The sequence below is a fragment of the Ovis aries genome, chromosome 2 (genome assembly GCF_016772045.2).
Source record: "Ovis aries strain OAR_USU_Benz2616 breed Rambouillet chromosome 2, ARS-UI_Ramb_v3.0, whole genome shotgun sequence".
NCBI lineage: Eukaryota > Metazoa > Chordata > Mammalia > Artiodactyla > Bovidae > Ovis > Ovis aries.
In genome coordinates this window covers 128375185-128393737 of record NC_056055.1, presented here as the reverse complement: position 1 = coordinate 128393737, position 18553 = coordinate 128375185, and the positions used below count along the sequence as shown (strand labels likewise).

Here is an 18553-nt window from a genome sequence, read left to right as displayed (position 1 = left end):
CTCATTCCATCTCTTCCTCTTTAGCCTTTTAGGATTTAATTCAGACTTGGCATTTCTCTCCTATGTTAATGCATCCGTCATTTAACTAAACTGTCTGAGTCTGATTTCCTGTGACTCCAGCATCCCTAGGCATGTAAGGATGTTGCATAAACTATTTTTCTGAATGTGGTTAAAAACTCATACTCCTTAGCATGGCCCAAGAGTTTCCCATGTCTAAACACTGCCTACCTCTTCTTCATTTCTTCCTGCCACTCCCTGGTGTGTGCCACATGCCTAACTTTTCCTAAATGAAAAGTTTTTGGATTTTGTTTCCTAATGTTTCCTAAAAATGTGATTGACGGCAGTCCTAATGCTCCACCAGCCTATCCAGTAAGCAGCTAGTTATATTGAAAGAGTCAGTGTAGATGTCCCCCTTCAGATGATAAAGCTATCTTTGTTCCTACATGGAATATTGTGCTTTAAAAAGTATAGTTCTTTTTTTTATTTCATCTGAATCGCATATGTATATTGTAATTTCCTGCAGTGTGGGATCTGTCTTCTTTTTAAGTAATTTTTTTCAATTGGAGAATAATTGCTTTATAATGTTGTATTAATTTCTGCTGTACAACAATATGAATCAGCTTTAAGTATTCATATATCCCCTCCTCTTCGGGGTAGGGGAGAGGAATTAAAGCGCCAAGAGGAGCTAAAGAGCTGCTTGATGAGGGTGAAGGAGGAGAGGGAAAGAGCCAGCTTAAGACTGAATATTAAAAAAACTAAGATCATGGCATCTGGTCCCATTGCTGCATCAAATAGAGGGGAAAATGTGGAAGTAGTGACATATTTCCTCTTCTTGGGCTCCAAAATCACTGTGGATGGTGACTGCAGCCACAGAATCAGAAGACGATTACTTCTTGGCAGGAAAGCAATGACAAACCTAGACAGTGTGTTGAAAAGTGGAGACATCACTCTGCTGACAAAGATCCATATAATCAAGGCTATGGTCTTCCCAGTGGTCATGTGAGCTTGTGATATCTGGACCGTAAAGAAGGCAGAATGCCAAAGAACTGATGCCTTCCAACTATGGTGCTGGACAAGACTCCTGACAATCCCTTGGATGGCAAGGAGATCAAACCAGTCAATCTTAAGGGAGATCAATCCTGAATATTCACTGGAAGAGTACTGATGCTAAAGCTCTAGTATTTTGGTTATCTGATGCAAATAGCTGACTCATTGGAAAAGTCCCTGATGCTGGGAAAGATTGAGGGCAGACGAAGAAGAGGGCATCAGAGGATGAGATGGCTGGATGGCATCACTGATGCTATGAACATAGACTTGGGCAAACTCTGGGAGATGGTGAGGGACAGGGAAGCCTGGCGTGCTGCTGTCCAGGAAGTCGCAAAGAGTCAGACATGACTGGGTTACTGAACAACAACATGTCCCCTCCATCGTGAGCCTCCCTCCCTTGCACCCTTCCACCCCACCCCTCTAGGTCATCTCAGAGCACTGAACTGAGCTCCCTTTGTTATACATCAGCTTCCCACTAGCTGTCTGTTTCACACACGGTAGTATATATATGGCAATTCTAGTTGCTCAGTCGTGTCTGATTCTTTGTGACCCCATGGACTGTAGCCCACCAGGCTCTCTGTCCATGGGGATTCTCCAGGCAAGGATACTGGAGTGCGTTGCCTTGCCCTCCTCCAGGGGATTTTTCCAACCTAGGGATCGAATCCAGGTCTGCATTGCAGGTGGATTCTTTGCCATCTGAGCCACATGTCAATGCTACTCTCTGGATCTGTCCCACCCTCTCCACAAGCCCACTCTCTTTGTCTGCATCTCTATTTCTGTGGGACCCTATCTTAATTTATGTTTGCATTAATATTTGTAGCTCTAAGCACAGTGCTGGCATAGAGCAGGTGTCAATAAATATTTACTGAGAGAAAATATGAATATGTAGGCATGGAATGGACTCAAGGAAAACAAGGAATTGTCTATTGTTTACTTGTAGATGCCTAAAGTTTATCATGACCACTCCAGGCTTAAGATGAGACACTTCCAATAGACAGGACAGCACTGGGCATGTGGAGTGAAGGAAGGATATTAACATCATTCTTGTGCTGGGGGAAATCTGTGAGGAAGCAGATTTCCTGAAAAACGGGCAATGACGACTGGTCAGGGAGGTTCCATGAGAAGAGGGCAAGATTTTTCTGTGAACAGACATCTGAGTTACAAATGTGAAGGCACATACAAAAATAAGGAGGCTTACCCTCAGACAGAGATATAAAGGGAAATTTTCATGCAAGGATGCATGATAAAGGACAGAACACATAAGGACCTATCAGAAGCAGAAGAGATTAGGAAGAGGTGGCAAGAATACAGAGAAGAACTGCGCCAAAGATATCTTCATGACCCAGATAATCACGATGGTGTGATCACTCACCTAAAGCCAGACATCCTGGAATGTGAAGCCAAGTGGGCCTTAGGAAGCATTACTGTGAACAAATCTAGCAGAGGTGATGGAATTCCAGCTGAGCTATTTCTAATCCTAAAAGATGGTGCTGTCAAACTGGAAAAGGTCAGTTTTCATCCCAATCCCAAAGACTGTCAATGCCAAAGAATGTTCAGATTACCCTATAGTTGCACTCGTTTCACATGCTAGCAAGGTAATGCTCAAAATCCTTCAAGCTATGCCTCAGCAGTACGTGAACCAAGAACTTCCAGATGTACAAGGTGGATGTCAAAGGGGCAGAAGAAGCAGAGATGAAATTGCCAACATTCACTGGGTCATAGAGAAAGCAAGGAAATTCCAGAAAACCATCTACTTTTGTTTCATTAACTAGCTAAAGCCTTTGACTGTGTGGATCAGAACAAACTGCGGAAAATTCTTCAAGAGATGGGAATACCGACTACCTTACCTATCTCCCTGGTGGCTCAGATGGTAAAGCGTCTGTCTACAATGTGAGAGACCTGGGTGGGAAGATTCCCTGGAGAAGGAAATGGCAATCCACTCCAGTACTCTTGCCTTGAAAATCCCATGGACGGAAGAGCTTGGTGCAGGCTACTATCCATGGGGTCATAAAGAGTCGGGCACGACTGAGCGACTTCACTTACCTGTCTCCTGAGAAACCTGTATGCATGTCTAGAAGCAACAGTTAGAACCAGACATGGAACAATGGACTGATTCCAAATTGGGAAAGGACTATCTCAAGGTTGTATATTGTCACCCTGCTTGTTTAACTCATAATGCAGAGTACATCATGAGAAATGCTGGGCCAGATGAATCACAAGCTGGAATTAAGACTGCCAGGAGAAATAGCAACCTCAGATATGCAGGTGATACCACTCTAATGACAGAAAGCAAAGAGGAACTAAAGAGCCTCTTGATGAAGGTGAAAGAAGAGACTGAAAACACTGGCTTAAAACTCAACATTCAGAAAACTAAGATTTGTGTGGCTAAGCACACACAGCACACAAGCAATGCAGGATTTTGTCTTTGGGCTGCCCTGGTTGCTCAGAGGGTAAAGAGTTTGCCCTCCATGCGGGAGACCCTGAATCGATCCCTGGGTGGGGGAAGGTCCCCTGGAGAAGGAAATGGCAACCCACTCCAGTATTCTTGCCTGGGAGATCCTATGGACGGAGGAGCCAGGCAGACTATAGTCCCTGGCATCGCAGAGTGGGACTTGACTGAGTGACTTCACTTTCTTTCTTTCTTTACCACTCTAATGGCAGAAAGCAAAGAGGAACTAAAGAGCCTCTTGATGACGGTGAAAGAAGAGAAGGAAAACACTGGCTTAAAACTCAATATTCAAAAAACTAAGATCATGGCATCCAGTCCCATCACTTCATGGGGCAAGAGAAAAGGAAACAGTGGAAACGGTGACAGACTTTATTTTCTTGGGCTCTAAAATCACGGCAGATGGTGACTGCAACCATGAAATTAAAAGACGCTTGCTCCCTGGAAGGAAAGCTATGACAAATCCAGACAGTGTATGAAAAAGCAGACACATCACTTTGTTGACAAAGGTCCATATAGACAAAGCTACGGTTTTTCCAGTAGTCATGTATGGATGTGAAAGTTGAACCGTAAAGGTTGAGCACCAAAGAATTTATGCTTTCAAATTGTGGTGCTGGAGAAGATTCTTGAGAGTCCCTTGGACAGCAAGGAGATCAAACCAGTCAGTCCTACAGGAAATCAACCCTGAATATTCATTGGAAGAACTGATATCGAAGCTGAAGCTCCAATACTTTGGCCACCTGATGCAAAGAGCTGACTCATTGGAAAAAAACCCTGATACTGGGAAAGATTGAAGGTAGGAGGAGAAGAGGGCGACAAAGAATGAGATGGTTGGTTGGCATCACTGACTCAATGGGCATGAGTTTGAGCAAACACAGGCAGATGATGAAGGACAGGGAAGCCTGGTGTGCTGCAGTCCATGAGGTCGCAGAGTCAGACATGGCTTACTGACTGAACAACAGCAACCCTCAGACAAATATTTCTCTTTTCACTTCAGTTCCCACGTGGGAGACCTTCTAACGTCGTTTACAAGTCATACTACCATCTCACTTCAAAAAATATCCCTAGCCTGTGTACATCGCTTACCTCATTTAGCTGAGTTCTCTACTATTAAAAACAAGGAGTTCCCCCAAATAGGACTGAAAAGCCATTTAGAAGTTCTATTTGTAAAAAATTATCTAATGAAGTTACGAAATCCAGGGTTTTTTAAAGACAGTTAACCTGGCTTAAAATAAAAAAATAGTCTGATGGTAGTGTGGTTTAAGGCAAGAGTCTGTCAGGAGGGCAGTGGAAAGGGTTTATCCTGCCTCACCCTCATTCTGCTCTATGGTTTTTACTCTATAAACTGAGAGACTCAAAGTTGCTTAAAAGTGCTTTGGTGGCAAGTACTGTCAATATGGACACTGATCCCAAAACAAGGATTCATTTCAGTCAAGCCACTAAAATTTCATTTGACTCAATGAAAATTTTTTTTCAGTGGAGCTATGAAAGTGTTTTTGCCCATTTCCTAAACTGTTACCAGTTGGAAACTGAATTGGTTTTCATAAAGGTTTATGAACACTGCGAAAATCACTTAACGGCTGAAAGCCATGTAGTAACTTTTTCCATGTCTGAATAAAACGTGAAGTCTGTAGAAGTGACGGCTATAAAAGAGCAATGTGATTAGATTTGGATCTTTTCCACCCATACCTTTCTGTGTCTACTTCAGGGCCCACAGCTCTGCCACTCACCCATGTCTGCTGCCCCTAATGAATGGCCTTGGAGTGCAGTCTTGATCCTGTTAACTTACTGACATTCAGTTAAATGTTAATATAGCCCCCTCCTAATCATTGGCGGTAATTATTACCCCCCTATTATGTGTGCATGCTCAGTCATGTCCAACTCTTTACAACCCCATGGATTGTAGCTCACCAGGCTCCTCTGTCCATGGAATTTTCCAGCCAGGAATACTGAAGTGTTTCCTCCTCCAGGGGATCTTCCTGACCCATGGATGGAGCCTGCATCTCTTGTGTCTCCTGCATTGGCAAGCAGATTCTTTACCACTGCACCACCTGGGAAGCCGACACATTTTATTACAAGATCTGATTATGTCTCGAGCGCCAACAACCTGAAAATTATTCTGAATAAGAGTTGAAATAGGTATATGTCTACTTTTACACCTGAAGGTAGGTAGGTCAGGTGTTCCAGGGTTCTTTTTAATAAAGTCTCATTATTAAGGTCTGACTTTCGTGGATCTAGAAAATCACTTCCCTTACTTTCGTTCCTTCAGCCTCATTTCCAATTCCTGACCCTTACTGTGCATGAAAGCATAGACTAGGCGGAGTGTCTTCTCAAAACTGCTTTGATAGAACGGTTCAGTCTGCTTTTCTCTGGCGTCCTTAATTTACAAGGAAAACAAGGGGAAACCTGTGAATCTGAAGTCAGCTAAGCTAGGAATTGAGCAAGTAGGTACTGTCAACACTTAAAGACAGCATTACCTGGAGGAATTAGGGATGATTACTCAGAGTGCAATCTTTTTCATATGTCTTCAGGCAGTGAACTTCTCTGTAGGCACCGACACCATATGCACTGGGGTATATTGGAAGAAATACTAAAACAAAACAAACAAACAAAAAAGTGCATTTGAATAGCAGACCAGTCCTTGAATTCTATCTCGTGTGTGCTATGCTAAGTTGCTTCACTCGTGTCCGACTCTTTGCAACCTTATGGACTGTAGCCTGCCAGGCTCCTCTGTCCGTGGGATTCTCCAGGCAAGAATACTGGAGTGGGTTGCCATGCCCTTCGCCAGGGGATCTTCCTGACCCAGGGATTGAACCTGTGTCTCTTATGTCTCCTGAACTGGTAGGTGTGTTCTTTATAACTAGCGCCACCTATTTCAGTTACTTGGTACCGTAACACTCTTCCCAGGCAAGCTCTATGTCTTTATGACATTGAAGGCGGTCTAGACGAGCCATGGATGCCACTGTTCTGTGCACAGAGGTTGCCCAGGACAATGTGAATCTGCTCTTGTTTTGAGAGCCTGCCTGCTTCCTGGACCTTAGCTTTGTTTTCTTTCCCCACTTCTGTGCTTTGTCTGAATGCACTCACTTGCTTTCTAGAACTTGAGCTTTAAGAAAGTCTTTCCGTTTTTGCCCAGTTCTGTTTCCAGAGACCCAAGCCCTGGCACCCACTCTGATAGCTGTCTTTCTAGATAAGCCAGTCCAGTCTCCTTATAAGGGGATATGAAAGAATCAGGGCTGTAGTCACTCACCTTGAGCAAGTGCTTAACACTTTGGAAAGCATTGCCTCATCTCTAAATGAAATAAATCATCCTACCTAACAGTATTTTCTTCTGAGGATCAATAAACTTAAGAGTATGTAAACCTATAATATAAAGTACTTCAGTAGCTAGGACTAAACCTTGGCAAAATAGCATTACCTCCTAACTAACTAGTACCTACTCTGGGTAACTGAGTTTTGGCTGCTATTTTTAGTCACGATGATTTAGATATAATTAAAGCTGATATCTCAGTACTTTGTGTTAGTAATAATATATCAACTGGGATTGACTAAACTTATAGAGTAATGTGGGCTACAAGTAACTGACAGTGCTACTGAGTTTTTAAAGTTCAGCTTGGTTAGACTTTGGGTACTAATTTTCATTCTGTCCCCCCTGAAGAATCAGTGATCATCTTTACCCACTTGTAGGCAAGAAAATTGTTGCCAGTGCGGTCAGTACTGTTTCTTATCTATTCTCTTGACCTGGTTCCTGCACATCCTTTTCTTCCATGCCCTAGTTAGTACTTGTATCACTTTAAGGGGACCTGGGCTGGCACTTCCTTTAATTAAGACAACTTATTCTAAATACAGAGGCTTCTCAGTTTTTCACTCAAACCTCAGTCTCCATTAACAAAGGTCCCAGTGTTCTTCAGTTACACTGCAAAATTATTTTAACCAGGTTTGTACTATTCTAGGAATGTTCGGTCTTTGCGGCTCTCCCTGTCCCTGAGGTCTGTCTGTGATCTGCCTGGATGTCTTTTGACATTTTGTCTCTGAGTTTTGCCATAGTGATCTTACTTGCTAAGAAGAAATTCCAGATAAGGCCTCTGATAAAAATCCTATCTCCATGGTGTTTATACTTTTTAAATTTATATATATATATATATAAAGACTATATATATAGTCTTAGCTACCATGTTGCATTCTGTATTATTTCCTTTCGCACCATGCAAGCTTTACTGATATCTACTTTACTTTAGTGCCACTGGGAAAATGTACTTTGTAAATTTGTAAAGACACACACAAGTACAATTTACTTTTTGGCCATTTATCAAAAGACACATATATAGGAGTTAAAATTTTCTATTTGCATATAATTAATTAAGCCAGCATATGATAATATAAATGATAGATAAGGTACACAATTATTGATATATAGAGAGGCAAATGTTGGCATTTATTCAAGATGCATATTTTTCTCCTTGTGCTTACTTATTTCACCTTCTTGAATAGAGTTAGCAACTGAACTGAATGCCCTTTATCTGTTTATCTGTCTGTGTGTGGCGTTTTGATTCCTACTGCAGGCTCCGAAAGAACAGGATTCTCTGGTTGTATATGGTAACTTAAGGCAATAACATTCGGGGAGTGGAAATAACTTTAGTGACAATTTAATTGCACCCTTTCATTTCAATAACAAAGAAGCTGTAAAATATACAAGGGCAGTTCCATGAACAGTTTCCTGTCTCATAAATCCCTGTATGGTTTCTAAAGCTGGTTTTTAAAAAGTCTGCTGATTTTTATGTGAAACAATGAAAAGGGTAAGAAATAGCTCTATGATCCACCAAATATATATACATATATATTTATATGTGTGTGTGTACATATGTGTGCATATGTGTGTATATATATATATACACTTGAGATACATAGATATGAGATAGAGCTGAAATTATTTTTGTGTTGAATTAGTACTACCAATATTTTGGACAGTAATAAAAAAGATGAGTCTAAAACTGATTTTTTTTTCACTTTCATCCGCAGTTCTAATGAGTTCCTTATGAACAACATGTGGTTTTAAAACCAAAATAGTTTTTCAAGTTTCTATAAACAGAGGAAATTTACTTTACTGGGTCAATATACTGTACAACTGTTATAAACACAGCTTTTCAGTATGTACCATAAATAGAATATCCAAGCTGCCTTCTGGACTTCCAATGCATAGATATGAGATAAAACTGAAATATTGTATTTCTAGTGTTATTCATTGTATTTTACTAATTCAAATTAAAATTACTCTCCCAACGTTTCTTTGAGATTTTAAACAATTCAGGAAACTTTGCTGCATTAAATTATTTCTCTTATTTTGTACCATTGTCCTTACAAAGCCGTGTAGCCTCTTTCCACTGTTTACATTCCTCCTATTTACTGATGATATTTTAGTGTCTAATGCTCTCTTACCTCTTTTATCTAGTCTACCAAGACTAATCTGTGCCCTTCCAGTTTGCTCTGATTAAAAAAACAAAAAAAAAAAAAGCAAAAGAAAGATAAATGTAAGACTAAACTAAGTTTATTTCCCTTAGTCATACAGCCAAACATTTTGCTCTCCTGAAAGCACCACTATTGCATTATATAACTTTTGCTATATTCACAGCATATTTTGTACACTGCTTTGAAATCGTTTTCTGGTTTGAAGTTTGTGCAGGCTGTCTGCTTAAATAGATTGTCAGCTATTCAAGAATAAGAGCACATCTTCAACTTCTTTAGTGTCTGCAGAGTGAGTACTTGGGACATGTGTACGTAAATGTTTGTTGTGTGATAAAACGTTACCCAGGATTAACCAATTTTACACTGTTTATTCACCATGGCTCTTTCTAAAATGCTTAGGAACTCGGCTTTTCAAGATGAGGTCATGAGTATGAAAGGCTTCGGATAAGACCTGGCTATAGAGTGCATTTACATGGACTCTGACCTCTGACAATAGAAGAGAGTGATGCTGTAAACTATCCGTGTGTCTTGTGAACCTTTGATATCTTTCATGGATCAGTTGTTAAATCATTCCACTGCACAAATCCAATCTTCCAGATCAGATTTCTCATGAGATAAAATGTTGTCACATAATAACTATGTGCTCTGAGGGGAGAATGGTTTTATACCAGGTCCTTTATACCCTGTAACAAGAGAAGCAATTGTTTCTTCTTCTGAACTGAAGCATGAAATAGACCTAGTTTAAGAAGTTATAAAGTATCAATAGTTTCAGGAGTTGTAAAAAGACTTGGTATAAATGAAAATTTCTCAAAATTGTCCCTCTACTTCAGAAAATTTGCCCCAAACAATCCAGTCAGAAGAAGCTTGTCTGTTGGATTTCTCTGTTAGACACCACTTCGTGTGGCATTTGGTACCTATTGGCTCAAGTGGTTATTTCTTGATCTGTTAATTTCCTAAAGGGGACATGGGACATTCCCAGAGGGAAGGAAAAACAGGCTATGTTTGGGATGGGCTAGAAGAAAGTTATTTTGAGACCAAACATGGAATATATTAAGCCCCAGGCAAGAAATTCTAATCTAATTGAGTTGAGTTTGGGGAGGAGCCATTAGGGGTCACTAAGAGGGAAATTACATATTCATAGCTACAGAAAAAATATATATCTGCTTATGTATGTCAATGTGTTGAAAGGTGTCAGGGGGATAAGAGTATCAAGAGGATAAAGATCCCAAATCTGTCTGCCATGGTATGCATAGTATCTCTTCAGTTCCGTTCAGTTCAGTCGCTCAGTCGTGTCCGACTCTTTGTGACCCCATGAATCGCAGCATGCCAGGCCTCCCTGTCCATCACCAACTCCCAGAGCTCACTCAGACTCATGTCCATCAAGTCAGTGATGCCATCCAGCCATCTCATCCTCTGTCGTCCCCTTCTCCTCCTGCCCCCAATCCCTCCCAGCATCAGAGTCTTTTCCAGTGAGTCAACTCTTTGCATGAGGTGGCCAAAGTACTGGAGCTTCAGCTTTAGCATCATTCCTTCCAAAGAAATCCCAGGGCTGATCTCCTTCAGAATGGACTGGTTGGATCTCCTTGCAGTCCAAGTATCTCTTAGTTACACATAATAGGTGTTCAATAAATATTTGTTGGATGAGTGAATAAACAGAAGCAAGTAGAGATAGAAAATGCCACTTATTCACTTCGGCAAACTTGCACATGAGTCATTGACACTGAACTCAGATTTCTATACATAGTTAATTTCTATTGGTAATTGAGTTTATTTCTATTGGTAATTGAAATACTGAGGGCAGAAGGAGAAGGGGTGACAGAGGATGAGATGTTTGGATGGCATCGTCCACTCAATGGACATAAGTTTGAACCATCTCTAGGGGACAGTGAAGGACAGGGAAGCCTGGCATGCTCCAGTCCATGGGGTAGCAAAGAATCAGACATGACTGAGTGACTGAACAACGACAATTTATTTCTATATAGATTGCATCATTGATGATGATGTTAAAAGAGAAGGATGGAGAAAAGGCTATATATTTTTTTGTATTGATTATGTGTTAAATACTATATTAGAGTGCTTTACTCACATTCATTTGTTTTCCCCAACCAACCAGAGAAAGCTTAAGAGATTAAAAACCAAGTTTGAGTAACACCAACAGACCATATAAGGTTTTGATTGGCAGTTGTGGCCAACACCATTGATGCCCCGCCCATTGGGCCAGCTGAGCTCCCAGAGCATCCCCCAACACACTGCAGTTTCAGAAGGTTGGCAGCGTCCCTGCTGAAGCCTGTGTCCTTCACCTCCTCCTGAGGACTCCTTTGGCACCTGGAAGTGTGCTTATCTGCAAACAGGTGCAACCCGTAAATGTGGCGAGGTTGGCCCTCCACCAGTGGAGGGTGAGTCCTTGGATAAACATTCCAGGGTGGGGATTCTGACGTATGTTTTCCACAGTTTCTCAACAGACTTCAGGACCCGTATAATGAAGAGAACATTATTCCATTGTTTTTTTTAAACAATCTGATCATTGATATTTATATTTAAGCATCAGGATATTTGGAATATTATTACATATCAGGACAAAAGAGCTTCTTGTTTCATGTTGGGATCCTGATTACTGTGGGAAAAAATCTCCTGTGTCTTAGTTCAGATCCCGCAGGAGCAGACCTTGAGATAAGCACTTGGGGGCAGTCATTGTATTGGGAGAAAGGTAGCACTCTAGGAGACTGGATTAGAGGGAGGCAGGAAGAGATGGCAAACATTTTCTTTATGCATCACTAATTGTTTTACATGTTACAAGCTTTACTTTATTAATTTAAAAATACCTATTAAAGAAAAAGTTTTTAAAAAATTACTTGTCAGACATGTCCATCAGACTTATCTCTAGAACCCAGCCAGCATTATCTGAACACATTCTCCTCTCCTTCCCTGTTTCAATTCTTTTGCTGGTTGCTCTTTTTCTTTCATTTATTTTTTCTTGATGCTACCATTTTCTGGCCTAAAAACATGCATCAGATTTTACTTCCTCATATGAACTGCACCTGGCAATTTGTGTCAATTTTTTCCCAGTCTATTAGTTCTTTCATTTTCCCTGTCCTACATGCTACCCAAACTAAGGTCCCAATGCTGCTCTTTATATCTACATCATTTGTTGCCAACCAGCTCTCCCTTTTCCCCCCCCAGATATACGGCATTCACATTGGACTATATCCTCTGGTTCTAAATTAGAGCATCTCTCTCCTAATAAATTATCATCTGATTGAGAGCAGGGCCCATGTTTTATAGTGATCTTTGAGTCTGCCAAATGACACCATTTTGTGTAAAATAATTCATGAACAAAAACTTGTGAATATCGAGATTTCTCTCATCTGGATATGAGATGAGAGAAATCTGGACATGAGATGTCTCTGTTTATTACCATAAGGATGTAAGAAGTCCAAATCATATTAAGAGCCATTCAAAACAATTCTGATTGTACACCTGCTGTTTGTTAGGCAGCAGGTCAGGTGAACTGCATCACAACACAACACGCATGTTCGCATGTTCTGCTTTTGTGCTCTAGAGAGAAAGACAAAGTGAAAACAGAAAGGCATCTGTGATTATAAATTAAAGAGCTCTGAAGAGAACGAACAGCATGGTCTGCCATGTGGTAACCTATTTTAAGTGGGTGAGCAGGAAAATTGCCTGTGAGAAGGAGACCTTTTAGCTGAGATTGAAGAAAGAGAGGAAGCATATGAAAAGTCAGAGGTTGTGTGTCCAGGCAGAGGGAATGATATGGGTAAAGGCCCAGAGGGTGGGGAAAACAAAACAAAAAAAAGAACCTTAATGCACTTAAGGAAATTAAGGATTTCTTCACCTACTCATGTGGGTGAAGAAAGTGAACCTGGGGCCTGTGACCCAGTGAGCTGGCAGTGGAGTCAGAGATTAGATCTGCAGCCAGTCCTTGGAGGCCTTGTTAAATGTGGTTTGTACTAGAAGGGGGTGGGAAACTAGCTTTCCTGGTGGCTCAAATGGTAAAGCGTCTGCCTGCAATGCGGGAGACCCGGGTTTGATTCCTGGGTCTGGAAGATCCCCTGGAGAAGGAAATGGCAATCCACTCCAGCACTCTTACTGGGAAAATCCCATGGACGGAAGAGCCTGATAGGCTACAGTCCATGGGGTTGCAAAGAGTCGGACACGACTGAGTGACTTCACTTTCACTAAGCAAGGGAGTAGCATGCATGCTTTGATTTAGAATTTTAAATTTTCACTTTAGTTTCTGTGTAGAAAATTGATGATGTCGGGGAGGGGCAAATAGGGAGATCAGGTCTATGGTTATAGAACAGCTCAGATGAAATTACCATACTTGGAAGAGGGTAAAAGCAGGACAGAAGAAGCTCATCAAACAGATGAGCTGGAGATACTTTCGGAAGGTTGATAATAGGACTTAATTACTGATGGATTAAATGTAGGGAATAGAAGAAAAGAAGGAGGATTCAAGAATTCCTTTCCGTGTTTCTGGTCTGAACTGCTGCGCAGATACTGTTTTCATAAAAGACTGGGTAGAGAAATAGTTGAAATATGGTTTACAGTTCAGTGTTAAATAGTTACATGTACCGTGCCCATTAGACATCCAAGCAGAGCCGTCAAGTAGGCAGTAAGACATACGAGTCTGGAGCTGAGAGAGAGGTCTAGGCTGGAGACATGAATTTGGGAATCTTAATGGTATTTAGTGGGATTATTTAACTGGTATTTAAAGATATAGGAAATGGGTTAGAGCTCTTAAAGAAGAAAGAGGGAAAGAGGGCTCAGAATGGAGCCCAGGGGCTTCGCAATACGTAGTGCAGAGAGAAAAAAGCCAGCAAAGGAAACTCAAAAGTGGTCAGAGAGAAGGAGGGAAAGAGCTCGAAAAAGTGTCGTGAGAAGAGAGTCTTTCAAGAAGGAGAAATACTTACTCTTGGTAACAGCTGAGAAACTGGGTGAGCCCATATAGGAATCTTCTCTACTGGGGAGGATTTCTTACCAGGGGTAAAAATCACTTGTATTTTATCTTTTACGCTTATTTGAGACCTTAACACATCTTTTAGCACAGAGTGGGCACTTGAAGCATATTAATCAATGACACATTGATTGAATGACTGAGTATTTCAGTTCATTTGAGAGTGTGCGATAGGCATGAGCAGTTTAAAAAAGTCCTTCTCTTATCCTGCCTGCACGCTCCCCACCCCTCACCTGATTCTCACACTTGCCAGCAAAACTGCTGACTGGGGAGACAGCAGCATCTTCAGACTCTGTCACAGCAGTGCTAAATATCCTTTATTCCTCCTGATTTAGCAAAAGTAAACTGTTCTCCAAGCCTTGTAGGAAAAAAACTTGGGGCTACCATAGTGGGCAAGGTCATATATGGCTGTTTCTGAAAATGTCATGAAATCATAACCGTAATCACCATCATAGAAATAAGTTCCTGCCCCATCGAATGCTCTACTGGCCACTACTCTTAATTACCCTGTGAAACAGTTGTGTTGAGTGAATTTCACTGCATAAGATTTTGGTGAAAGAAGGGAAAGAAAGAGGTCAGAGTTCATATCAGTGGCTCCAATGCCCCTGGCGCCAGGAGGATGTAAGTAGAAGGACCTTTGATATACCTGCTTCCCAGGTCCAACAAGAAACTTTGTGAATCTGCCTGCAATGCAGGAAACCTTGGTTTGATCCCTGAGGCAGAAGATCCTCTGGAAGAGGGCATGGCAACCCACTCCAATATTCTTGCCTGGAAAATCTTATGGACAGAGAAGCCTGGGGGGTTACACAGTCCATGGGGTCGCAAAGAGTCAGACATGACTGAGCAGCTAACACTTCTTTAGGTCTCAACTAGAAATTCTGTGGCAGCAAGCTAGAGGTATTCCTTATTTCAGAATGATGAGCTAATTGTAGAACTGGGTTGAAATTGGCATGTCAGTCTACCCAGAAACAAATATGCCCTGAGTGGAAAAACAGCAGGACCATTTACCATGGGCCCTTAAAGCTACTTTGCTGGAAGCCATTTCATTTCATGCTTACAATAGATTTATCACTCACCATTATTTGCCTTTTAATTACCTTATTGAAAATAATAAGAGAGGATTACTAGTCCCCTTGTTTTATCTGTTGACAGAAGAGTAAAAATAATTGGGTTGGGTTTGGCTAGAATATACTAACACTCCACAATATCTCAAACTCCACCTGTCTAAAATTAAATCTACCATTGCCCCCCAGCTATACAGTCTCTGTCTCTCTGTCTCTCTGTCTCTGTCTCTCTCTCTCTCTCTCTCTCTCACACACACACACACACACACACACGCATAACCTTATTCCCCCAGTGTTTTTCTCTGTGAATTAGCATCATATTCCCAGATCCCAAACTTGAAACTTGGGCATCCTGACTCCTTCCTCTCAGCCCCACATTCGTATTTACCTAATTCTGTTGTTATTTAGTTGCTAAATTGTGTCCGACACTTTGCAACCCCATGGACTATAGATAGCCTGCCAGGCTCCTCTGTCCGTGGGATTTCCCAGGCAAGAATACTGGAGTGGATAGCTATTCCTTTCTCTAGGGAATCTTCCAGATCCAGGAATCGAACCCAAACCCTTGTCTCCTGCATTGGCAGGTGGGTTCTTTACCACTGAGCATTAGGGAAGCCCCAGTCACCAAATTCTGTTGGGTTCTATCCTCAGCTACCTCTTGAAACTCTTTTTTCTGCTCCTTCCTAGTTCAGGCCACTCTCATCTCACCACTCACTACTGCAGAAGCCTGCAAAGTTAGGCTTTCTGTCTTCAGCTTTTTCTTCACACTTCTGAAACTCACAGCTGACCAAGACCAGTCCTCCAACAGCTGCCTACTAGCTCCAGCACAGATTTATAAATTCTTAAACTGGTTTTGGAGGTTCACAATATGTCCCCACCTCCCTAGTCAACCTCATATGACACTATCCTGTGTGGGGGCCGCTAACCACTCCAGCAAAGGCCATCTCTTCCCATTCCTCTACCTGGCCCTGCTGCCCTTCATCTTTTCTCTCAAAGTGGTTAGCCTAACAACTGTGCTTCTCCTTCAACTCTAAGTGTCCCTAAAACATCCAGAACTTTCTCCAGTCAATAAACATTTGTCTGTCTACCACCTAGCCAAAATTTTTCCTGAAAACTTGCCCTGCCTTGTTCCCTATGGCATCCTGTGGGCCTGGCAAAATGCCTGCTCAATTAATATGCTAAATAAATGAACAAGTATTTTAATCATGTGTCTACTTTTACAACTTGAGAGGTACTGCTTCAATATGGTTTTAACGCGCGCACACACATACTATATAAAGAAAGCTTTTTCTTCTTTTGTTTTTACTTTCCATTCCCCTCTCTAGGGGATCTTCCCGACCCAGGGATCAACCCCTGGTCTCCTGCATTGCAGGCTAACTATTTACCATCTGAGCCACCAGGGAAACCCAAATAATATCTAGACCTGCCTCTCCTGCAAATACCACCCTAATCATCTATGGCTATCCAGCTGCACTAGAAAGAAACCTGAGGTACACCTGGCTTAATCGGGACAAGAGTCAAACCCAGTTTAGTGTGGTGTGCTGCGGTTCCCCAGCACATTTTCAGAGGCTCATTACGCTGTCTTGACCTAAGCCCCGATGGCTCGCGTATCCGGTGGAACTGATCGGATGTGTGGAAAGGGGGAGCATCAGATTCAGTGGAAACGAGGCAAGTGTTTCCTTACCCCAACCTGGCCCTTGAACAGAGCCACAGCCTAAACCTTCTGCCCCACCCTGCCTTTCAGCTAGAGCCACTGCTCCAAGCAAGCAGCCCGGACTAAAGAGGAAGTAAGGCGAGGAAGAAAGTGGAAGTCTTAAATACCATAACGTCTTTTTCACCAAAATGTATCTTGGGCGCCTTCAGGGAGTGTTCTGCGTGTGTGTGTGTGGCTCCCTGGTTAGTTTTTCTAGTGGTTGCTTATTAACCCCCCACCCCCCAAACCAGGTGTAGTGCTGAAATAGCAACGAAGGTTCAGGGCAGTTCCTTCGCAGTCCATGCGGTGCCCAGGTTTGTGGCTGGCCTCTGGGCCACACCGTGCAGGAGCCTCAACGCTCATAGTGGGCGCGCGCGGTCGGTAGGATTGAGGCCCCAACCGCGGTTAAGGCGAAGCCCTGGCCCGGTCCAGCTCAACTCCTGCAGTGCCGGGAGGCCCGGCCTGGGCGCGCGCTGCGCAGCCAAGGTCCCCCAGCGCCCCCTACAGTCACGCGTGCCGGGAGTCAGCGCTGGGTCCCGCGACTCCGCACCACGCCCGGCACCCCACCCAGAGGCCCGCGCCCCGGGGCTCACGGTCACCGCACCTCCCGGCCGCAGAATCCGGCGTGGGGATCTGCGGGCGCGTCCTATCCCTTGCCATCTCGGATTGCTCCGCCCGCCGCAGCCCGACTTCCCCTCCCTCTCTGGGTCCCTGCCCTCCTCCCTCTCTTCTTCCCTCCCGCCCGCCGGCGCCGGACACGCTGAGCCTCTTCTCTCGGGGCGCCCTTCCCCTCGGCCAGCCGTCGCATCCCGCGCAGCTTCGGGACGGAGAGTGGCGGTTGAGTGTTGAATGTTCCGCTCCGAGAGCTCATGGCTGTGGAAGCGAGGCGAAGGCCGGGCCCCCGAGGGGCCGCCGTCTGGGAGGCGGTGATGTTTCTGTTGTGCTCGGGGGTCCCGACCGGGCGCCCCTACAACGTGGACACGGAGAGTGCGCTGCTCTACAAGGGACCCCCCAACACCCTGTTTGGCTACTCGGTGGTGCTGCACAGCCACGGGGAGAACCGATGGTGAGTAGGGTCGGACGCGGGAGCCTTTGGCATCTCAGGGCAGCTAGCGAAAAGCGCCTCGGGGATCCCCTGCCTGATTCAAACTTTCCTCCCACTAGAGAAGGCAGGAGGGAACCCAGCTCGCTGGAGAAGCGCTTGGGAAACGAACTCATCTTGGGGTGGCAGCAGCCGGGGTGCGTTCTGGCGCCAGGCCCTGAAGTTTGGGGTGGCGGGTTGAGTGCTGGGGTGGTGGGCGGAGGCAGAGGCGGCGGGAGCGGCCCGGCTGCCTCTGCGGAGACCCGGGGTTTAGTGGGCAGCAAGGCTAACATCTGCACCCACGTGCGCGTTTCTCTTCTCAGGCTCGTAGTCGGGGCGCCCACTGCCAACTGGCTCTCCAACACGTCAGTGGTCAAACCTGGGGCTATTTACAGATGCAAGATTGGGAAGAATCCAGCCAGGACCTGTGAACAGCTCCAGCTAGGTGAGTGGGATCTGGGGACGGGAGCTAGTAAGCCCTCACCCCACTCCTGTGGACTCCACGGCGGACAAGTCCTGGAAAAAACTCGTATTGCCTATTCTCATCTTTAAAGGGGATGATTTTCACTGTTAACTCAACACCACGTTCCCTTCTTAACATAAAAGAGGTCTCCTTTCTGCCAGTGTTTTTCTCCCTTTTGCTTATGACAGTGATTGTAGTATTCTGACAAAACTACATAGAAGGAAAATTTCTGACACCTCCTTAGACCTTCCCTTGACCTCTCTCTCTCCCCCTCCTCCTGCCCCCACCCCCCATGTGTAAAACACATCTTAAAATCTCTCAGCA

General features: G+C 43.6%; 1 protein-coding gene across 7 annotated transcripts in view; it reads left to right on the top strand.

The window, feature by feature from the left end:
• The first annotated feature begins 17254 nt into the window (after window positions 1-17254).
• Window positions 17255-18553, top strand: part of ITGA4 (integrin subunit alpha 4) — a 95242-nt gene continuing 93943 nt past the window's right edge. For all 7 annotated transcript variants that reach the window (XR_006058723.2, XR_006058724.2, XR_006058726.2 and 4 more), the window contains exons 1-2: window positions 17255-17751; window positions 18090-18211. Coding sequence is in view for 3 of the 7 variants with exons in the window: in XM_004004537.6 (XP_004004586.2) it covers window positions 17555-17751; window positions 18090-18211 (319 nt within the window). In the remaining 4 variants the exon portion in view is untranslated. The remainder of the gene's footprint in view (window positions 17752-18089; window positions 18212-18553) is intronic.